Source organism: Lepisma saccharinum, chromosome 13 (genome assembly GCF_977018435.1).
Source record: "Lepisma saccharinum chromosome 13, izLepSacc3.1, whole genome shotgun sequence".
Classification (NCBI taxonomy): domain Eukaryota; kingdom Metazoa; phylum Arthropoda; class Insecta; order Zygentoma; family Lepismatidae; genus Lepisma; species Lepisma saccharinum.
This window is the reverse complement of record NC_139241.1, coordinates 63194633-63219367: the sequence shown is the minus strand read 5'-3', so window position 1 is coordinate 63219367 and position 24735 is coordinate 63194633. Positions and strand designations below refer to the sequence as shown.

Here is a 24735-nt window from a genome sequence, read left to right as displayed (position 1 = left end):
ATGGTTTCATAATCATCCGTAATATACAGATGTGACTGTGTATATATTTGATTTGATTTTTGTTACTTGGAGTTGCTTTTTTGGTACTTTTGAATAATCACGATGATGAGGATGAGTGAAGATATGATAAAGGGACAATCACAAAGACCACCCAAGTTCAGGATGTTTGTTTTAAGTCCACTTTATGCTCAGATAGGCTAATTGGGACTGGATGTACAGTTTAAAGTGCAAACAACCACACTGCAATGTGCCACCACAGCGGATCTAACCCAGAACCCCTAATTACAAGTCAACGGTGTTATTACTACACCATATCAAGGTAGAATAGAAAACTAGTGAATTATAGCTGATATAGGAAAGTCTCACATGCCACAAAGAAAATTATAACACTGGTTAAAAGTCCAATTTAATACGGCATGGGTCACCTATACTGAACCACATATTACTTATGCCAATATGATATTTATGTGGTTTTGTTTAGTAAATTTCCAAGTTTGCCAATTTATACCTGACCAGGAGAATATTTGTTGTAAATTTTACATTGGTACCTTCCCGATATCAGTCCATCCACAAACTATGATAATTCGAGCTATGACTTTTTAGAGCACAATATCACTCAGGGCTTCAAACTAGTTACTCACTGTTTACACAAATATTTCAACAATGAATAGAGCACAGAGGTACGCAAGATAACAATAAATAGAAAAAAACTGAACATACTAACTTCTACAATAAATGCCCATGCATCAAAAATTTAAATGTGCATGTGAAACAATAATTAAAAAGGGATCACGAGCCTATCATTCACATTCCTTTACCCATACTATGAAACAACTTGTAATTCAATTATACAGAGTGTTCCGTTCAATTCTCCCTAATTTCAATTAATTACTGTGAACGAAGTACGATGAATTGTGATATAACTGCAACACCAAATGAAATGCCAGATCTTCAAGTTTTGTTTTCATGACTTGAAGTTGTCCGTTTGCTCACTACGCAGCGCCACGGTCGCATAAATAAAAATGGCGACTGTTCAACAACGCACGCAGTCAGTGGTGTGGTATGCTGAGACAAAATCTGTGATTGCAGCGCAACGAAATTTCAGACGAGTGTAGGGAGAAGTTGCACCTGATACTAGATCAATTAGGCTGTGGTTTAGTAAGTTTCTAACAACCGGCAGTGTCCTAAAACATCTGGTGGAGCTAGTCGTCCTGTGTCGGAGGAAAAGGTGGAAGAAATTCAAGCGGGGTTTCCATACCAAATTCTTTGCAACGCAGCTTATCATCTGGCTTCAATTGTTGCACAAACTGCACTTTATATGGATACAACCGAAGCCGCTTGTGCAGAACTAGATGCTTTGTTGTTGGAGGCACACTGAATTGCCTAGATGCCTGGCGGATGCATTTACTTGGGCTTCTCTAAAACCCCGCCCGAATGTCTTCCACCTTTTCTTCTGACACACGACGCGAGCTCCACCAGATTGATTTAGGACACTGCTGGTTGTTAGAAACTTACTAAACTGCAGCCTAATTGATTTAGCATCAGGTGCAACTCCTCCGTATACTCGTCTGAAATTTCGTTGCGTAGCAATCACAGATTTTGTCTCAGCATACCACACTACTGCCTGCGCACATTGTTGAACAGTCGCCATTATGCGACCGTGGCGCTGCGTAGTGAGCAAACTGACAACTTAATGTCATGAAAACAAAACTTCAAGATCTGGCCTTTCATTTGGTGTTATAGTTATTTCACAATTCATCGTACTTCGTTCACAGTAATTAATTGAAATTAGGGAGATTTGAACGGAACACCCGGCATATTTTTATATAACATGTATCGATTATAAATGTAATTCCCTAAGATATTATATTTTTATGAAGTGGGCAATTTTGTATATTTTTATAATATTTTCAAATGCCAATGAAGTACTACATGAAATTTGACCATATCAATACCAGAGGATTCCATACAAAATTACAAATGCTCAATAAAGAAATGTTTCATTCACATCCTTGTTGTATGTAACCAAGTGACTATAAAAAAATGTCTTTTCAGACACTTTACACTCCCTAAAAATAATAAAATCACAAAATTTCGCGCAGTAAAATTATCTGCTGATAAAGAGTACTGAATAATCTGACCTTTCTAGTAAAAAAAAAAATACCTCAAAGGAAGGAAAAAGGCCCGTGACCCACAACTACTGCTATAAAATAACACACAGTATGTACAGGATGCACCATATCAACAATATTCTAAGTGTTCTACATATCTCGTGGTGGTGCCTATTGCAGGTGAAGTGAAGAGCTAAGGAGACAGAAATGGCTGCAGACAAACGCACTGACCTTTTTCTCTTCCTAGCGTTTGCAGTGATAAAACATGGCTGTTAGAGCTCTGCCACTAACCAATAAATAAGTAACTTTTTCTCCGATATCCCTCTGCCTTACTTACCCACTTACTACTACTAATCTCCAATTTATTTGTATTCTTAAAGGGTGGAAAGCTTATAAAATGTCATCTGATATTATATTAACTCTCAGTTTCAAAGGAAAACCATACTTTCAAAAAAATTAGTGAATTACTTATATACAAGTACAATACAGTTTTACAAAAGGGCTAATTTTATATTCAAGTACAATACAGTTTTATAAAAGGGCTCATTTTATACACAGAAGTCAGTATTGGCTGACATCAGTGGTACTGCTCTGAAGTGATACCATAGTATTAGTGAAAATTCAATTTGCAATAATTATTGTGAGGAATTTTACATTCTGCAAATTCTAATGTAATGTAATCTGCAACTGACGAGTGTAGACAAAAAAAATTGAAAGTCTGATGCTCTTGCACATTTTGAAATATATTTAAGAGCAAAAAAAAATATGTTAAGATTTGCAGTAAGGATGAGCCGATTCCATTGATATCTGATGCCAGCCAATACTTTTCCGCTCAGCTGTCCTAGTACGAAATTGAAAGTATGTACCTGAACTAAAACATACTTTTACAATACCGGGTGTTTCAGAAATAATTGAGTAAAGTATTGAACTTACATTAACCTTTAGTTTCCCAAGCATCTCGATCGAGATACCCAAATGTAACCCTCACGGTCCTAAGCGTCTTGATCGAGACGCTGTGTCAAGGTCGTAGTTTTTACGTTATAACTTTTCTATTTTTGGCTAGAATTTCGATTTTTTTTTTATATATTGTTCCTAACACATGTATTTAACAGAAATGTTTCCTGCACCTTTTTTTTTTTTCATGAAAATGGAGGTGAAAAGGCAGGGAAACGGGACTTCTCTTTTGCATCTCTTTTCAAGGTCAAATTATTGCCGGCAAAGGAAGACTGGCTTTGTTGTTCTAAAGCAATGCTTTTCACTCCCACCTGTTAACTGCATTCGAAGGAAACTTGTTTATCAGTATCCGATGTTAAAATGAAATTTTTCCGTGAGGGTGCAAGCAGGGGGAGGGGGAAGACTGGTTGTTGAATCTGCGTTGTGAGAATGGAATTTCGAAGTGCACTGAAGGAAACCTTTGTTTTTTCTAGCACAAGTGTCAACAAGTTGCAACAGGGCATTGTCTAAAAATAGAATTTCAAGCAGCTGCAAGAATCGGCACTCATTTTTCACTGCGTTCTAGCTTTTCGTCCGTGAATGTTGTGCATAGGTGTCGTTTTGTGCCCAAGTGCGAGGACATTTTTTGAGTGGTGACAAATTTTTTAAAATAATTTTTGGGGGTTTTCTCCCTTCCCCCTCCATATATATGCCAAATTTGCATAAATTTTGCATTTTGACATTTTTTTGGGGGGCGGGGTAAACACAATTTTTTTAAGAAAAGTCTTTTTGAGGGGATTTTCCCCCTTCCCCCTCCATATGTACGCCGAATGTGCATAAATTATATATCGTCTGAATCTGTGATTCATTCTGCGTACAACCGTATATCTTTCATATCTCTAGGGCATTTAGTTTCTGAGCTATAGTCATTTCAATGTAACTTTGCAGTTTGCTCAATTCCGAAGCTTGAGACAGTGGCGTACAAGCCTTTCGTTTCAGGGGTACAACTCGCGTAATATTGGTCATGACAAAAATGAAAATATTTTTCTGTTTCTTACATGCCAGCGATAACTTCTATGTGCATTTTGAACTTTTCATATCCTTTTTTTCGGGGGGTGGGGGTGAAACCCCATTTTTAAAAAAAAGTATTTTCAGGGGATTTCCCCCTTTCCCCCTCCATATATACGCCGAATGTGCATAAATTATATATCGTCTGAATCTGTGATTCATTCTGCGTACAACGGTATATCGTTCATATCTCCAGGGCAAATAGTCTCTGAGCAAAAGTCATTTCAAGGTACCGCTGTATTTTGAAGCTTGAATCAGTGGCATGCCGACCATTCCTTTTGGGGGTACAACTCAAGTTACATTGGTCATATGATAATAATGCAAATATTTTTGTGTTCCTTACATGTCAGCGATCATTTCCATGTGCATGTCGACACTGTCATGTACTTTTTTCTTGAGGGGAGGGTGGGGGAACCAAATTTTTTTTTCAGAAATTTTGGAATTTTGAGAGTTAGCCCCCTTCTCCCGCCACATATACGCCAAATTTGCATAAATTTCATATAATCTGAATCTCTGGTTCATTCTGCGTACAACGGTATATCACTCATCTCTCTAGGGCAATTAGTCTCCGATCTACACTCATTTAATTGAAACTCTGCATTTTGCTCAAAATCGGCTCGGGACCGAAAGGCTTACCAGTGAAAATGGCCTTGGGATTCAAAAGGTTAATGAAACCAGTACAGAACAAATGAGGAAAGCAAACTTTTTTTTTTCTCACCTACAAATTTTCAATGTGTGCACACATCAACACGATAGTCTACTTCTTGCCACACTTGCATCAACATGGGCCTGTAGATAGTGTATCACTGCGATGATATGCTCCCTTAGGTCTGCAATATCACGAGGCATCAGTGGGATGAATACCCTGCCTTTGATGAAACCCCACAAAAAGAAGTCACACTGTGCAAGGTCCAGTGATCTTGGGGACCAAAACATTGCCCAAAACACTATGAGTGATGCAAGCGATGTGGGTGATTTGAGTGTCACCTAGCGACAGGGATGTGAACTTTCAGCTTAACTAAACATACACACATGAACTGTTTGCGTTACTCGACCAATCAGGACTGGTTTCATTAATCTAAGTTCAATAGCTTATTTGCAATAAATTTTTGTAACCCCTCAATTATTTCTCAACCACCTGGTATGTTTAAGCAATATTATACACCAAACCTAAATGGCACTCAAGAGCTGATGAAAAAATGTAGAAAATTGAAAACACCATGAAACATGCAAAAACAAAGTGACAGTTAAACCCAGTGGAAGCTCTAGTACCACGAATTCCAAAATTGGTGCAACCAAGTTTAAAGACCGTGAGAAGATGAGGCAGGATGACATCATTGGCAAAGTGCCATGGTATCTGCATAAAACATTTCCTCCTTCACTGTCACCTTTTATTAAGTGTTGCGGAATGCATCTGCATTGTTGATACAGCAGATGACCAGAGTTTATTCTCGTGAATCATTAGTATTAAGCAACTAAAACTTCTATGACTTTCACCAAAGCAAAGGAGATAAAACAGAACCTATTAAGTTAAGAATTGGCCTTTGAGTAATGCAACAACAAAATAAAATTATTTTGACAGAATTGTTCAGGCTCATCTCACGGGATTCGACTAAAAATACTTCAGCCATTATTAGCAATTAGAGAAGATTAATATTTGATACCAATCAATTCCACTTATTTGTTCAGCTTATCAGTTCAGTTTTAACGTTATGAATTTGAATTGCAACAATCATTCTACACATTAGTTGTTAGCCCTTCCCAGCGGTGGTCACTTGCTAGGTAAATGATAGAAAAGTTCTTGGCTTCAAATCCCATAGTCTCATCCCAAATCTCTCTTTAAACAACTACCTAAATAGAATAGAAAACTGATTATGTCCAACTAAATTTGTACATTAATGTCAGACCACATTCGCATTATCAGTTCCTGTTGCTGCTGTTGACAGATGAAATTTAACTTATTAATGCTTTGCAATGAATCTTCATGCAAACCAACTAAAGTCGACTATGTTGTTCAAATCTGCACCAACTTCAATTCTTGAAATTATAGAAATGAAAATTGGGAGTACAAAATGAGAAAAATCGAAGTGGAACATGATTTATAGGGCAAACAAATAAGAACAACAAATATCTTACATTGAGTAAGGTGTCAGCTAAGAGATCTTACATTCAAAACATGATAGCACTTAAGATAGAAAACAAGTGAACCAACCAACCTTCTTCCCTTCATCAACAATGAGTGCAATGGCCCTCTGACCAAGGCCCCTGTCATCCAAATCAGGGTTGGCCAACCACCGCCGAGCCTGCTCAAGTCGACCTGCAACTGTGTGTGCCGGCTGCTGCATACCAGACTTCTCCACATTCACGACTGCTCTCAGCACAAGGCGACTCAGGTCACTCAGCTTATCCTGGATGCCGCGAGCCAAGCTTTCAGCCTGCAAAAGAAGCAAATGGAATTATACAACTCACCATATATATATATATATATATATAAAATATTCTTGCAGGGACAGGGGGAGGCATCCAAAGTACTGGCGGGGGACAGTAGGGAGCATCCAAAGTCCAGGAAGGGGACAGGGAGAGCATCCAAAGTCCTGGAAGGAGACAGGGAGAGCATCCAAAGTCCTGGCAGGGACAAAGGGGCTTTCAAATTCCTGGCAGGGACAGGGGGAGCATCCAAAGTCCTGGTGGAGACAGGAGGGGAGCATCCAAAGTCCTGGTGGAGACAGGAGGGGAGCATCCAAAGTCCTGGTGGAGACAGGAGGGGAGCATCCAAAGTCCTGGTGGAGACAGGAGGGGAGCATCAAAAGTCCTGGTGGAGACAGGAGGGGGAGCATCAAAAGTCCTGGTGGAGACAGCAGGAGGGGGAGCATCAAAAGTCCTGGTGGAGACAGCAGGAGGGGAGAATCAAAAGTCCTGGTGGAGACAGCAGGAGGGGAGAATCAAAAGTCCTGGTGGAGACAGCAGGAGGGGAGAATCAAAAGTCCTGGTGGAGACAGCAGGAGGGGAGCATCAAAAGTCCTGGTGTGGACAGGAGGGGCAGCATCAAAAGTCCTGGTGTGGACAGGAGGGGCAGCATCAAAAGTCCTGGTGTAGACAGGAGGGGCAGCATCAAAAGTCCTGGTGGGGACAGGAGGGGCAGCATCAAAAGTCCTGGTGGGGACAGGAGGGGGACCATCAAAAGTCCTGGTGGGGACAGGAGGGGCAGCATCAAAAGTCCTGGTGGGGACAGGAGGGGGACCATCAAAAGTCCTGGTGGGGACAGGAGGGGGACCATCAAAAGTCCTGGTGGGGACAGGAGGGGGACCATCAAAAGTCCTGGTGGGGACAGGAGGGGGACCATCAAAGGTCCTGGTGTGGACAGGAGGGGGAGCATCAAAAGTCCTGGTGGGGACAGGAGGGGGAGCATCAAAAGTCCTGGTGGGGACAGGAGGGGGACCATAAAAATTCCTGGTGTGGACAGGAGGGGGACCATCAAAAGTCCTGGTGGGGACAGGAGGGGGACCATCAAAGGTCCTGGTGTGGACAGGAGGGGGACCATCAAAAGTCCTGGTGGGGACAGGAGGGGGACCATCAAAAGTCCTGGTGGGGACAGGAGGGGGACCATCAAAGGTCCTGGTGTGGACAGGAGGGGGACCATCAAAAGTCCTGGTGGGGACAGGAGGGGGACCATCAAAAGTCCTGGTGGGGACAGGAGGGGGACCATCAAAAGTCCTGGTGGGGACAGGAGGGGGACCATCAAAAGTCCTGGTGTGGACAGGAGGGGGACCATCAAAAGTCCTGGTGTGGACAGCAGGGGGAGCATCCAAAGTCCTGGCAGGGACAGGAGGGGGAGCATCCAAAGTAGCATCTAAAGTCCTGGTGGTGACAGGGGGAGCATCCAAACTCCTGGTGGAGACAGGGGGAGCATCCAAAGTCTAGGTGGTAACAGAGGGCGTGTCCAAAGTCCTGGTGGTGACAGGGGGGAGTGTCCAAAGTCCTGATGGTGACAGAGGGAGTGTCCAAAGTCCTGGTGGTGACAGGGCTTTGAATGCTCCGAAGTCTTGGCGGGGACAGAGGGGAGTATACGGTCCTGGAGGAGACAGGAGGGGAATCCAAAGTCCTAGCAGAGAGAGGGGGAGCATCCAATGTCCTGGAGGGGACAGGAGGGGGAGCATCAAAAGTCCAAGGAGGGGATAGGAGGGGGAGCATCAAAAGTCCAAGGAGGGACAGGAGGGAGCATCAAAAGTCCTGGCAGGGACAGGAGGGGGACCATCAAAAGTCCTGGCAGGGACAGGAGGGGAGCATCCAAAGTCCAGGTGGTGACAGGGGGAGCATCCAAAGTCCTGATGGTGACAGGGGGAGCATCCAAAGTCTAGGTGGTGACAGGGGTTGTCCTGGTGGTGACAGGAGGGAGTGTCCAAAGTCCTGATGGTGACAGAGGGAGTGTCCAAAGTCCTGGTGGTGACAGGGCTTTGGATGCTCTGAAGTCTTGGCGGGAACAGAGGGGACCATACGGTCCTGTTGGAGACAGGAGCATCCAAAGTCCTAGCAGAGAGGGGGAGCATCCAAAGTCATCCAAAGACCTGGCGGTGGCAGGAGGAGGGTGACAAAAGTCCTGGACGGGACAGGAGGGGGAGCATCAAAAGTTATGACAGGGAAAGGGTGGGGGAGCATCAAAAGTCCTGGTGGGGACAGTGGGGAGCTTCAAAAGTCCTCTTGGGGACTGGGGGGTGCTAGGAAGTCCTGGCAGGGACAGGGGGGAACATCCAAACTCCTGGCAGAGACAGGAGGAGCATCCAAAGTCCTAGCTTGGACAGGGAGGAGCATCCAAAGTTGTCCAAAGACCTTGTGGGGACAGGGGGGTGCATCAAAAGTCCTGGCGGGAACAGGAGAGTCGTAAGTCCAGGCAGGGAGGAATAGAGGTTCTGGTGTGGAATCAGTCCTATCTACAAAGGAAAGAAGGGGACCAGGGCAGAGATGTGAGTAGGATAGAATAGTTACCTGAGGAGTTGCTCCCTTTCCATCTTGCCGAAGTTCACAAAGGGCATCTGTCATGGCAGTGATGTCGCCGCTGAGCTTTCTGATGCTCTCTCTATCCTGAGGCAGGGATCTTTCTCCAACTTTGTTTGCATACTCCAGGATCTGACGTACAGACTTCTCTCCGACTCCTCCTCTCAGAGCCAATGGGTCCTGTACAATTGCGAAAATATTAATAAAATTAATCTACAATAAATACCGAGAAAGAAGTAAATATAGAAGTTCATTTCAGTTTAGAGATGATGTGATTTTTTAAAATACTTTTGAGGTCTGACACTAAGCAATTGAAATATAAAAAATATAGTATAAAACTTGGAAGACATACGAAGAATTACATTTGTGCAAGGCAAATATTCTAAATCTTCAATTGATATTTTAATACATGCAGCAAGAAATGTCATGTATAGGTTTTTCGAATGTTCTAAATTCTGAAATGTCAATATCACCTCAATATCACCAATCAAGGAAACTTGTACAATCAATAGAACTGTTAAGTTTCAGCAAACAGATAAATGAAACTTCGTATGAATTTCATTATGCAATTGGATATATGTAAGAATAAAAATTATTTAACTTAAAGTGGAGTGTTAGTTTTTTCCCCATGATAAATGTTGAACTAGAATGAATTTCTAAAAGCAACCACATTCCATTTCCATTGTGGAAATAAAATATTTACCTACTTGCATTTCTTTCTAGACAGTTTGGCATAATAGTTAATTATCTGTTTCAAACACACTGGTCATCATATGGCACGTGGCAAGCGCTGAGTTCTGGTTAACTTTTACTATGAACAGAAGACAAAAAATTGTGAACACTTAAAAGTAATAAAAATAAAAATGTATAAGTTATATTTACAGGCAATATCCTTTCTCCTTGACAATATTTCAGCACTTCTAAAACTGTAGTGAAAATGCTGAAGAATTTCACACAACTTTCTTCAGGAATAATTCAGATTAAAAGTTACCTGTAGAAATATTCATTGAAATATGCGGAAACTATACCACTAACCTCCAACCAATCATGTGCCGCCTGCATTTTACTTTCAATGGCATTCTGGGCCTTCTTCATTACAGTCAGGTTGTCAGCATCCCACTCGTCCTCATCGTATGTCGTAAGCTGAAGGACTCTGATAATCTCATTGATCTCATCAGTCATCCTTTGGGAGAGGTAGTTGCGGTTCTCTGCTGCCTCCTCAGCACCCTTGCCACCTGCAACAATGAAAACTACTTACTTGTGGAACAATTAAGTTCTCTAATCAACAATCGCATTCAAATTATACTGAATCTACTCGAAAAGCACAAGCTAATTACCCATGATATTCCACTTAAACATTTTATCTCAGATCGACTATAATTTAAAGTGGAATCCAGGAATCATATCTGGAACCCTTTGATTACAAGGTGATTACGTCATTTGGGAAGCCAGTCCATTTGAACACAAATATTCTGTAGAAGTAGTAACCTCAAAACACACGCATACACTGAAGACTGTTTAATAAAAATTGTAATGGTTGCATCAGCACTGAGGTTATTTGCAAACCTTACCGCAATAGAAGGACATAAGCCCCTTTAGCGAAAACAACTATATCTATAAAGCAGATCAAAACAAATATTATGGAGAGAACTCCTTATCAGGAACAAATAAAAACACAATGGAAAACTAAAATCATACTCAACTGATAAAAGCTGATATTTATCTTAAGAACAAACTTCAGAAATTCAATCCAAAATCACTTATAAAAGCTGACAATGACAACCAGTACAAAACAGTAACAAGGGGCAGGACCAACACACAACTTCATAAAGGATTACATTGGCTACAAATACAAGTGCCAGACCCTCACTGGCTTGCATAAAAATGTACTTCCAGGAGGGTATACTATGTGGAACAGAGGTTGACACCTTCTTACACCTCACTAAACTGAAGGAATCTCGTTCATCAGTGCTGCCAACTGGTAACATAAAATTACCAGTCCCATTACTTTTGGAACATACCTAGTAAAATGAATGAACGTGATGAGTTTTGCTTGAAATATTTGCATAATCCTCTCTGTAGGTGAGAGTACTCCTTCTGCACATGGCACCACTCCATCTTGTAACAGGTAAATGGTAGACTCAATCCTGGCTCTTGGCAAGTCCCTTCAGAAAATTGTAATCATGCCAAGAGGAGAGCTGCCACAGCTCGGGCAGTTATTTATCCTCCATCAGTTAATTGCTTGCAGGCAAAGATGTGAGTAGTGAATCTCAATTGTGATTACAATTCTATAAACATTATTCAGCTCTGCATTTCTTTTTTCTGAATATTGATTTACAAAAGTTCATCTTGCAAATTGTTTAATAATTGTTTCTGAAGTACTTCTACAACAATCCCAATTGTAAATTTTTGTGTGAATGCAACACTACACTTAACGCTTGCTGCATTATGTCGTGCTGTATTCTATCCCATAATGGAATATTTTTTCTCATAAAGGAAGAAGTTAACAGTATTATTTCTAAATCAATATTAATAATCATTGCAAAAGAACAAGATTCCACGTACTTCATATCATGTGCCTAATTAAAAATCAATCTTGTGTACTAAGGATAACCAGTAACATCATGAAACTAAGTTTTTGAACTTAATTCCAATTGCATCAGTGAAGCGTAGAAAGAAGTTCAGTAAGTGAATGATGCAGAGTTTTCTTTAGTTTCAAGTATTGCAAGATTATAAATTAACAGGTTTGTGGTTGTTTTACAAGTTGTCAGTCTATCAGTGTGTGAAAAACCATATTTTAAGACTGAACACAAGCTTAAACAATAGAACTGCATATACAAGTAACATTACGAAAGATTAACTAATTGCTAGAATCCAGGTTAGAGAACATTATCAAAATTCTGACGGATTTTGGGGAAAAAACACTTTTCTTAGAAAATTTCTATATAAAATTTCAGCCATTCTGGGGTGCTTTAACATGCTTATTGGTATTTAGTGTTAACCTGCATTTTACATTAAGGAGAATCCGATTTGATGAACATCATTTGAAAAATAAAAGAACCGAACATTTTTACCCTGGAATGTGGCACACACAGGAGATGTACTACATAGAAATTTAAGCAACCAAGTAAGGATTGGTTCACATCTACGCTCAAGCAACACACTGGTCGCTGTCCTCTAATGCTCCACTCACCATCAGGGAGTATCCACACTAGAGGTCAAGCTTCCCTCCGGTCAAGGTATGAGGTTTCTTCACAGAGTATACCGATTTTTCTGTATAAAAAGCCTACCGATTGTGCTGAGTACAATGTTTAACAGATTTTCAACGACGGACTTGTCTGTTACATCACTGGTATTCATTAGAACAAAGTAAAAAAGAAACAGAATTGTGAAAACTGGGATTGATTGATATGGTTGCTTCACTTTGCTTTTCTGCCAGTTTTGACTAATTGCGAGGATGAGGATGCGATGTAATATGACGAAATGGATGATGAGACATCACAAAGAACATCCATGCCCAGTTCGGGATTCGAAATCAGAGCACCTGGCATTGTAGCCTGCTGTGCTAACCACTCGGCCACAGATTGATTGGATGTTTGATTTAGTTTATTTTACTTCGCTTTTTGTGCCACTTTTGGCTAATTTGCAAAGATGAGAATGAGTGATGATATCATGAAATTGATGAATGGACACTCACAAATACCCATGCCCAGGCTGGGATTTGAACCCAGGACCAATCAGCCACAGAGGTCCACTATTAAAATATAATACTATTTATTGATATACTTTTTGTTTGAAATCGGCAAACGTTTCTTTGCAGCACAAAACTGGGTTACATATCATCTGCAACAGGGCTGAAGACTGCTACTGAACCGTGGGTAGAGCGTTGCATACATTAACATCAACGATGAAGCTTCGGCAAAGTCAAACTCCGCCCCGTCACGCTCCAGTCAAAAATTCTTTCCACCTGATCGTGACCTAAGTGTGAGCTGAGCGTGATCGAAGTGAACCTTGACCGGACCGCTAGGTGTGAATGCTTCTATTTAAAAATCATTCAACAATATTTGACCGTACCATGAGCAGAGGATGATCTGAGCATTACTTGAGCGTAGATGTGAATCAAGCTTAACAAGGTAATATATAAATCCATGCTGGGTAATTCTAGGCACCATCGATGTTATCGATATTTCACAGGCAAGAGATCGCATTGCAGTTGTCACTGACAGACAATATCTCACAGGTAAGACAGAAGCAAAAAATCAGGCAAAACCGGGGCTGACTCGACAGAGCAATGGCATGCACCAGGAACATCACGATCTACCAATACCAGTCGTGTTGGTATCAAACTATTGGTTGAATCTCGTTTACCAATACCAAGCGATACTTTGTCTGGAATTTTGTTATTTTGTGGGGACTGCAAAATGCTGCATGACACTTTCACGAAGACTAATTAAAGGGATCAGGAGTAAAACATGGTGACATTTTGGTCATTATTGAATTCATTAAGCAGAAAGGTTATTAGAAGCTTTACTGTAGATAAATTGTCTTTGCGTTGTGTTTACAAATTTCAGAAGGATTCAATGAGTCCATTGCAAATTGCATGACATGGCAATTACACGCGAAAATACAAGGATGGCTCTTTAACTTTGTAACTCAGTAATGACCAAAATATCACCATGTTTTACTCCTGAACCCTTCAATTATCCTGATAATGATGCAGAAAGTTTTAATTTATTTTGCACCAACATTGTGTGATAAACTATTTTGTTATTACATAACAGGTATTTTGATATAATTGTTGAAAATTTTGAAATGAAGCTAGTAAATTCATGTGTATAATTGGAATATAATGCTCGCCTGCTAATGATCAATATTTTGGAACAACTTTGTTACAATTTTCAAGCATCAGTATCTGTGGAAGAGTATTGGAATCTGTATGGGTATCAATTCAAAGTGGTGTCAGCTAATTCCTATGTACACATTTTTACATAGAACATCTCTCATCAAGAAGTTGGTTCAAGGAAATAAATTGAAAGTGCAAAAACACTGATTTCTTGACAGCATTTCCAGGTGAGAGAGAACTCTGTTTACACTGTACTACCACCCACCTTGAGCAATGATCTGGATGAAGATCTTCATGCTGCAGATGAGAATCGGTGCCAGAGTCTTCACCTGCTCCAGGCACCTCACGAGGATCTCCCTGTGCACCTGGTGGGTCAGCTCCTTCTCCCTGGCTCCTACCTCACGGGACACCTGCAAAAATCAACAGCATGTTAATACTTTGTTATCCATATCACCAGATTAAAAACTTAATGTAATAACCATATTGAAATTGTTTGTTCCAAAATGACCTGTCATATCAAATGAAAGTTCTGTAAAGAAGTTTTAAGTGGCATGTGCTGTAATGGAAGTGGAAAATGTTGTGTTTTCATGGGTCTTAAGGTTAAAAAAACTACCATTTTCAAATGAAGGGTCAGGGGGGGGGGGGGACAGGTAAATCAATTTGTCAAAAATCAGAAAAATTAGATTTTAATCGCAAAACTTTACTAGATGTGCAAGTGAAAAGGGGAAAAAACATTAGCTGTAATGAATAAAAGTGTAGGAAAAGAAAGAAAGCCTGTTGTAAAGTCCAGCACAGCATCACAATGGCAGGAAATGACACCACTACCTCACTACGACAGAAAATTGACTTGCCTGTTTTATCCCCTGACCCTTCAAATGTAGAGAAAACCCACATGTGATACAATGTCATTTAACATGCCACTTCTTTACTATTCTCTATTAAATTTAGCTGGTTGAATTTAAAAAATTAATAACCACGTTGATTTTTCTTCATTATTACATCATAATTGGATTTATTTCAAATATTTTCAAACTTATATTTATAAGTCAGTTTTAATGCTCTCGAAAGTTTTATTAAAAAAAAGGTAAAATCTCACACCATGTGCCCTTAACATAAAAATGTAAAAGATTGTGAAACACTTACCTTTGAATATTCCAATTTTTCAAACTCACCTTGGTTCATCATCAAGGAAGGGGGTTAAAAGTTAAGGATGCACATGGGTTACAACAAGGTTGAGAATTACGGATAGAACTTGTCGACCAAAAACTGTGGAAGCAACGCTCTGTGCTGGAAGCTCCAGTCATGAGGTATTTGCATTCTAAACTTTTGGCCTTGTCTTTTGACCATGCATTTAATACTATCCTCTAGGTAGGTTCGAAAAATTGAAATATTCAAAGGTACATGTCTAGAAAATATTTCTTTTATGAAAGTTTTAATCATGCAAGCATATATTTTGTGCCTTCAAGGTGCTATTATCCCTCCATTTTCTCTTTTCCACAGAAAGTTAAATATTACAAAGAAAAACTAACCAAAAATCTTGAATCCACATGTAAGAAATCAGATATTTTGTACATGGCACAAACTGGAACCTGTTCTCGACTACAATTTATGGCATCACCGACTCAAAAACATATTACAGATTAAGTGTACATGTGATGTAGGCTGTGTAGAAAGGGGGTGGGAAATTCTTCCACACAATTTTTTTTTCATTTTGAGGCCAATGAAGAAAACAAGAACTAACACACACTCACATGTATATATATGCAAAGTGCTCCATTCAAACTACTTACATTTCAACCAAACATTACAAAGAAATTAAATAGCAGCACAGAGCAATTCACTTTAGACATATGAGTAAGTCAATTTGAGTTGCCATGGCTTTACTACATTTTGTTATTCATTTCTATGTAAATCAACAATAAAACTGACTACAACAGTGAGCTCAATTTGTCCTGTAATATGTAGAAAATTTTGGTAATATTTTTTCTTCCTTCACTTTCTAGTCATTTATGTTTATATTTTTTTAGACCTGTTTCTCATATGTTTATTCTCCTTTGACTCATTACACACTTTACAAGAAATGAAGAGATTATCTCCAGATAGCCAGGTGAGTTTCTGATATGCTTCCAAGAGCTAATGTCACTCATTTTCATGAGTTAAAATGCAGAGATGTTGATAGAATTGACTTTACAACATCCAAGATCAACAAATCATCCAATTACTGGAACTGTATCATCAAAGAAGCAGTAGCCATCCACAGGGAACATTAAAACCTCAACAGGGACATGGGACTAACTGGATCCGGATGGCGATCGTGAATACAGCATCCATAATTCATTGCGTGAAATCGAGCTTCGCTGGCATATTTTGGGAAACAGATCAGATCCTGCATTGAAAACATGCCGGGTAAGAATTGTGTGTATGGTCTTTGCCGAAGTGATTCAAAGTACGATTATCATGATCACATGAGGAATGTGTGCATACAAAATATAGCAAATTTCTTGCTCATATGCTTTCCTTAACACATGCGAATCTGTTTCTTCCAAAAGTGCACTGCATGATGATGTCAAGTTGAATATCATCCATTGACCCGTGACCTACATCAGACTCCTCCCACACTACATATGAGGAGCATTTAAAAAAAAAGGGCCGAGTTTTTATAAGAACCGACTGGCAACAGTGATCGGATCGTGCCTGCGCAATAACAACACTTGGTCCATTGGCGATCCAGCAACCATAGTTTCGCTAGTCAGCTGTTTGTTATTGTGTGTATGTTAAAATGGGTGGGCACATACACAATCCTGCCAGGTGCGAAGTCCCTTTTGTGATTTGATTTCTTCATGCCAAATGACAAAATGCTGCTGAAATTCACCAAGAATTGTGTGAAGTATATGGTGACAGTGTAATGAGTGAAGCAAAGGTACGGCAATGATGTTGTGCATTCAAAGAAGGACGTACAAATATCCACGGTGAAGAGAGGATTGGAAGACCAAGCATTCAAACCAATGAGCTTCACCATTAGCTCTCTCAGCATCGAATTTCCAGAGGTTTTACCATCAACATTGTTCCGCATTGTTACAGACACATTACGATATCGGAAATTGTGTCAGAAGGGTCCCCACAATGTTGACAGATGTTCACAAAATAAACCGACAGACATCGGCACGTGCGTTTTTGGATCGCTACAACAGAGAGGGTGATGAATTTCTTACCCACATTGTTACAGGTGACAACAATCGATGCAGTGGCATCATTCAAATTCACCAAAAATGAAAAACTGTCTGCACGAAAAATCATGGCAACTGTGTTCTGGGACCAACGAGGTGTGCTTTTGGTGAATTTCGCGGAACAGGGGAAAACAATCACATCCCAAGTTTATTGTGAAACACTATACAAACTCAAATGTGCTATACAAAACAGACAACATGGACTGCTGTGTTCAGGAATTGTGCTTCTCTATGACAACACCAGACCACAAACTGCTGGCCTCACTGTCCAGACGATTCAGAAGTTCGAATGGGAACTTTTTGATCACCCTCCATACAGGGACGGTGCTACAGGGGGGCTGAAGCTGACTTGATATCAAGGGGTCCCAGGTTCGATCCCGGTAGAGGTAACATTTCATTAAGTCATTCAGATTCCACTAGAAGGGCTTCCCTATGGCGTAATGGCAATGTCGCCTTGTAATCAAGGGGTCCCGAGTTCAATACTCGTTGGAGGCACATGGTGATTCGGATCGCACTTTAAACTGTAAATTCAGTCCCGATTACCCTTACTGTGCATAAAGTAGACTTCAAAAAACAATTCAATTCAATTCCACTAGAAGCTGTAGCTCTTGTCTCGATTAGCCTCTGTGCATATAACATACCTTAATGTATGTACAAATTCAATCAAGTAATATCAGCAGGCTTGGGCAATTTTCTTGCTCGCAGTCCTAGTCCTACATGTTAATTAATTATAATTTGAGAAGTTAGAAAATAATTTCTGCAGTACCACTATAGTGGACAAACCTGATTCTGTGCAGAGGAATCAATCAAAAACTATTGATCCAATTCTGTGCAGTATTTATGCACAATATATTCTGAAATAAATTAAAATCTTATTATTATTTTTAATAATAAAAAGGCCGAGCCCAAGAGTTGCAACTCTATTCATTGCTTTTATGTCAATGTATTTGTCTCCTTGTGGAAGTGAATTTGTTGTAAAAATATTCTTGTTCCTTGTGAGTGGCACCTCCTAAGTGGACAGCATTTCGACATCCTCCCCATTTTAAGCCCTAAGTTCTGAATTTTAGTCACTGAACAAGAAAAAGTAAGATATTTCACCATGGCAGAGAAAATGGCATCATTAACATACTTTCTATGGAAGGGTGGTTTGCTTATTTGATGCCTACTTTATTAAGTTTCTGATGCACGAAAAGCTACAATCTTTCGCCGCTCCCTATGTTGTAATTTGAACAGTTTAGAGTTATGGCACACTGAGTCAGAAAGGAACTCAAAATAAAGACCTCTCAGCAGCTGCTTGCAATGGTAGAAATATTTAAAATTGCCTTTTACGAACTTTATAAGCATTGTGTTATTGAAATGTGCACACCTCCATCAACGGCTGTTTACGGCAAATCAAGTGTTGTCTTCATAATCAAAATGGTAATGCGAGGTTAAATGCTACGTATATCTATTCCGTCCTTTAAGAAAGAGCTTGCAAAATCTTTGGACTTAAAAAAGGTTGTAGCTGCTCATAAAAACAGACGTACCTTATCGTAGTTTCGTGCTATGGTTATTTTCTTACTTTAACAACAAAAGTACTTGCATTCTTTACATAGAAAGAGTGTTACATGTAGTACTTATACATAGCAATATCCAGCGAGTTGATAATGAGAGTATTTTTATGCTGTATTTTGTTTACTGTTCATATGAATAGTAAGTATGTGATACTATTCCTCTCGATAATGGCTTAGGAAAAGAAAACAATACAATTACTGCATTTTATTTGACGTAAGAGATTCGTGCCTGTGGAACAAAATGCAACATAACATCTCAGTGATTTTTCTTTGGATCTGACTGTAAAGTATGTCACTGGTAAAATTATGCCGTAGTAAAGTATTACGTAACTACCTATTAGCCGATATTAGTTAGCCCCCCTAGAATTTGACTCTGAAATCTGTAGCCCCCCCCCCCCACTTATTTTAGGCTGGCACCATCACTGCCTCCATACAGTCTGGACCTTGCACCAAGTGACATTCACCTCTTCCTGCACCTAAAAAAATTATTTTCGTCTCAACAACAATTTGAAGAAACTGAGGTGTTGAATTGGCTGAACTCCCAGGCGGTGAACTTCTATGCAGAGGGTATAAAAAAAGCTTGTTCCACCGTACAGAAAGTGATTGAATAATGGTGATTATGTTGAAAAATGAAGTGGATATGTACATGTTTGTAACCACTAATACAATGTTGCTACACTCACTTTCTTGTTTGCTATAAAATATCGGCCCTTTTTTTAATGTTCCTTGTACATAAAAACTGGTTTCGCACACAATCTCTGCACTTCAATCTCTGACAATAAGAATGGCATTGACTCTGGAAAGCTTGGAAGTACATTTCTCAAAAAAGTTTGGAATATTGTTACAATAGGCATTACGTGATAGACCCAGCCTTGGAATGCAACAACACATGTCTCCACTAGGAAAGGAAGAATTATTTTACGAACGCACAGAAGAATCTGGTTCAAACAATGAAGTTGGTAAAGTCATTGGAAATCTTACATCTAATGCAAACAGCGCTTTGTGTAAAATACTTCTTCGTCTACCATACTTTACCATTTCGGAATTGCATAAATGATTTCAACCTAATCCTTTGATCTTAGTTTGCTCAACATTTCCTGTACTATGCTTACAATGAAACCCTGGATATCCACATAGTGGAAAAGTAAATTAAGCTTCGTTAGATTCCTTTCTGGTAACTGGAAGTGAACTGAAAGATCTCCATTGTGACTGCTACAGTAACAATAAACTCAATGGAGAGGAAGTAGAGAAGTAAATTGCTCTCAAGCTGGACACTGTCAGTGCAATTGCTGTGTCAAAAGTGTATAAGTTACTCATCAGTTATCTTTGCATTTTGCAGTGTAATTTCCCCAGATTTCCTACTCACAAAAATGTGGGGATTTGAATGGGAATTGTTTCTCATGCAACAGCTCTCACATTTTTAACACCGTTCATCAATAAATTAGCCATTATATTATTAACTTCTCTTTCAATTTATTTCAAAACTTCTGAACCCTCTCTTATTCAGTGGTTCATTTACTATTTTGGAGGCCCATGTTTTCCTCTTGTTAATTAGTGTATCTACTTGTCTCAACTCTTCTCTGACACTTTCTGTTAAACATGACAATGAGATTAATGATTAGATGGAACTTACAAAGGTAAATCATAAGTACATACGGACACATGACCCACAGAAAATTATACTAGGTGAGGGTTCAGGCCTAGAAGAATGCATTTTCTAGGATGTACTATGTGCATCAGAGGTTGACATTTGAGTTTCTTCTGAAAAGTCACCCCTTGTATGACTGACCTGCAGTCTCTATGATGGCACCGCTGCTGCCAAAAAAGTCAAAGAATTTCCAAGTGATAACGATAACATTTTTAGATTCAGGACCTTTAAGAGGAATGTCATCCCTCACCCTTCCCCTTATAAAAAATGACACAGCTCTTGTTACTGGCTCCACCTAGTTCGCTGAACTCTTTGACCTGTAGCGTATGTGTATTCAAGTCTCATGCTGGTGCAAGGAAATTGCATTCAACCAAGTAGATGCTGTAAGCAAGAATTGGAGTAGATTCAACACATGCCTGTCTGCTACTATAAATGTTCATTTGATTGGTTAGTAACCACCACATGACAATACACCACACAGTACACCCTCCAGAACAGTACTTTGTAACCAAATAGACATGAGTGCAAAGAGTGTCAAAAGGTCTAGCGAATTAGTCAGGCCTATTACAAAGTACCTATAAAAAAGCAACTGAATTGCTGGAAATTCCATAATAAATTAAGTCTCATCGCAAGCTCCCCTGGGATGTAGAATTACCCAAAGGGAGATTTCACATGTAAAATGTCAATTGAAAGACCAACCAATCCAATGCAAGACTTCACTGCATTGCTGCAGTATGAACGGTTGATATATTATTATTCATTCAAGCAACATGTCACTCTTGTGTAAAGCCTTCTAGAGACAAACCTTAGAATCACTGCCATGGCACAAGACTAACAAATTGTATGAAAGTAACCAAGTGCATACCTTACTCAAGCAAGGACTGAGATCCCTGAGGAACTGCACCAAGTCCTCCATGGTCTCGATAACTTCAGCCACCGCCAGGTAATCCAGAACTCTCTTGCACTCCCGGATTATCTTCCTCACTTCGGACTCATCGAAGCAGAGCAGGAGGGCAGATGTTCCCTGCAGGATTCCTCTGGAGCCATCAATCAGCTTTTTCCTAACAACACAAGCATTATATTTAGTGTGGATTGGCTATTTAACTTGGCTACTAATTCTGTATGAAATGCAGGGCATCAAACCCAGAACTAACTTTATATAGTTCCATAAATATTAGAAATTATGACTGAATAAAAACCTAATGTAAAAAATTATTTACTATTAACAAATGAAAAAGTTACAACAATCATTTTAACCATTCGCTCGCACTGCATCAGTACTTGATTTTGAAAGAGTTTGTTTAAAGTACTCTTGAATTTAGAGAAACTGTACAAAATGGTATGTAATACCAACAAATTCATATCCTTAAGTAATTGGTTTAAGTGAAAAGGAATGCACACACACTTAAGATAAATTCCGTACACTGATTTAATAAGAGCTGCAGTGATCCAGACAGAAGGGCAGAGGACTGTCACGTGGAAGAATGGGTTTGATTGCCAGAGTTTCTAAGCATGGTGCTGATCACATCACCTCCCCACGCATACAACTCCTATGTGATTTCATGACAATGCAATGCACAGAGATTAGCTTTACCTTTGTTCCAAATGTAACTCGACAGAGCATTGTAAACATTTTTTGTATGTGTCATTCATCTTGTTCTTTATTTCACAATGTTTTAAGTGATGGTCTGTAGTAGGGCTGGGCTGATACCATTAGAACCCATGTGATACTGTTACACAATTCCACCAATGCTTGAAAATTTGAAGCAATTAAGTTTGTCAAGATATTAATATTAGTGGGTGTGTATTCCACTCCAATTATAAACATTCACTTACAGGAGATTGATTCAAAATATTCAGGAATTACATCTTAACATTAACATACCTGAAATCTAACCACAAAATACAGTATTTCACACAATACCAAACAAAATAAATGGAAACTTCGAACTTTGTATAATTTCTAGGATAATTAGTCTCCGCAAAAGTGTAGCCTGACATTTTTACAGACCCCATGAAAGACAAAAAGGTCAGAAACATATTGGCTGGTTTTCTAAAAATTGAACACATCAGCATTTGTATCAATTCAATCCTATAATAAAGTGCTACCAGGATGTGATTTTTTTACTTGGACTTGCATCACACTGAAAACTGTGGCAAGCAATGACAATATGCTTGGCACATACTGCCACTGTTGATACATTAAAATGCTGGAAGAATAAAATAAGAGTTCCAGAATAGACGTACCTTGCAGGGCCTGAGAACGGGTCTGCCTTCAGCATGGCAGAAGCTTCCTCCAGGAGCTTGCATGATCCCTCCACTCTGTGCAGGGCTGATGGCATGTCCTGCTTCAGGATGGGGTCATCGCTGCTGTTGATTGTCTCCCTCCCCACCTGCAATGGCAATGTAACTCTATAGGCCAGATGCTTAACACTGCTACAAAGAACACACAATTTGTCGTTTATGGTTGATAGAGGTTGAATATTAATTCTGATGACACTTGAGAACCACAGAGTTAGCATCCTGGACAAATTAATTAGCTCCATTTTAAGTGCACTTTATGCACAGTTACGTATGCTACATCAGGACTGCATTGCAGTGTGTTTATCACAACAGGCTATAACCCCAGGGGTTCCAGATTCAAATCCTGGCCTGGGCATGGATGTTATTTGTGAATGTCAATTCATCAGTTTAATCATTCTCACCTTCGCAATTAACCAAAAGTGGCAGAAAAGTGAAGTAAAATGAAACAAAATCAAAATAAATTGAGACTGGATTTTGATTAGATTGATTGATTTTGGTTTCATTTACTTCATTTCTGCCACTTTTGGCTAACTGCGAAGGTGAGAATGATTAAACTGAAGAAGGGTCACAAATAACATCCCATCACAAACAACATAACATGCCCTGGCTGGGATTCGAACCCGGGAGTCCTGATTAGACTAGTTGTTCATACAGTGGGTTTAGACAAGCTCTTACATCTACAGTTCAGTTCATGAAGCAATTAATCATAAAGGATCACTAAGTAAGGATTGCTTGCATATCTAAAAATCTAGTTTCCCACATTGAAACAAGTTTATTTCACGTCCCTTTTCTTGGCAATATCAACAAAACTATTACTTTCCATGTGATTCACTTATCAAAAATAAAACCAGAAATATTTGTCCATCACTGTAAGACAAAAAATGTAATGTGACAAAACCACATTTTCAACAAATTGCACTTGTAGTGAAATGGTGAACATTTTGATACACATCTCACACATCTCAGCTAGTGACAGATACTTCTGAATTTACTTTTGTGCCCCCTTACATGTTTCATCATGTGTGGAACTATGGTGTATTGATATTTAACTGATCCATACTTACCTAGTACAGAAAAGCCATTGTAATTCCTCTGCCATAGTTCACATACGAGTGTTAGAGTAAAAACGTTCCTCCAATGGAACTTGTGCAAAGACCACCACATTGGCAGAGTGGCCCAGTTGACCCTGATCAACAGAGGTCACATTCCATGGAAGCAGCTGCTTAGCCAAGTCTCGCTTGAATTACGTGTGATTTTTGTGCCAAGCAAATTACTAATTACATTGTTTTTCTTTCAAATATGATAACCGCTTAGTAATGCCAATAAAGTTAATACTGAAGTGATTTAAACATCTCAACCTTCCTGCCCAGTATGCCTTGCAAGACATAACCACCTGCTAACTCTGGCTTTTCCTAAACCTTTAGGTTTATTGTGGATTTAAGACATCCTTCCATCGTTCCATTTCATCTCTAAATCCCAGAATTTACAATCAGATTAGTTCTCAATCATTAAGTTTGGATTTTTAACCAACACTTATTCAACTTGCTACTTGCTAAAGCCGAGTTGAGTTTTTGCTTTTAAGTTCGCTTTATGCTCAGATAGGCTAATCGGGACTGGACCTGTGCCTCCAACAGGTATCCAACCCAGGAACCCTTACTTCCAAGGCAACAGCGTTACCCCTACGCTATTTAGGGAAACCTCTGCTACTTGATAAGGTTCTTAAATCAGCTTCAGCAAAAACTTTTGTAAAGGTGGGCATGTAAAATTCTCAGAAATTGAATATATTCAGTAATTCTTGGCATTTCATTAGAAACCTGTATTGCATTTCTTGTTGTCCAGATACCTATTAGCTCCATGGACATGTTTGGCCCTTCTATTCTAACAAAATAAGATAGCCGTGAGGAACTGAGCAAATAATTTTCAGTATACATTGAGAAGTCTTGGCTGTAACAGAACCTTTACAAAATTTGATCAACTGCATTATCATTGGCTAACTAATCAACGTATGACTAAATTCAGGTTTAACTAAAAAAAAAAATGTTTAATGCCGCTGTAA

At 39.4% G+C, this 24735-nt stretch overlaps 1 protein-coding gene across 9 annotated transcripts in view; it reads right to left on the bottom strand.

Moving 5' to 3' along the window:
• The window catches only part of Vinc (vinculin), a 158621-nt gene that overhangs the window by 76613 nt on the left and 57273 nt on the right, over positions 1 to 24735 (bottom strand). For all 9 annotated transcript variants that reach the window (XM_083134335.1, XM_083134336.1, XM_083134339.1 and 6 more), the window contains exons 3-8: positions 22623 to 22768; positions 21241 to 21436; positions 14213 to 14357; positions 10140 to 10339; positions 9096 to 9284; positions 6329 to 6547 (exon numbers count right to left, since the gene is read on the bottom strand). In XM_083134335.1, the coding sequence (XP_082990461.1) occupies positions 6329 to 6547; positions 9096 to 9284; positions 10140 to 10339; positions 14213 to 14357; positions 21241 to 21436; positions 22623 to 22768 (1095 nt within the window). The remainder of the gene's footprint in view (positions 1 to 6328; positions 6548 to 9095; positions 9285 to 10139; positions 10340 to 14212; positions 14358 to 21240; positions 21437 to 22622; positions 22769 to 24735) is intronic.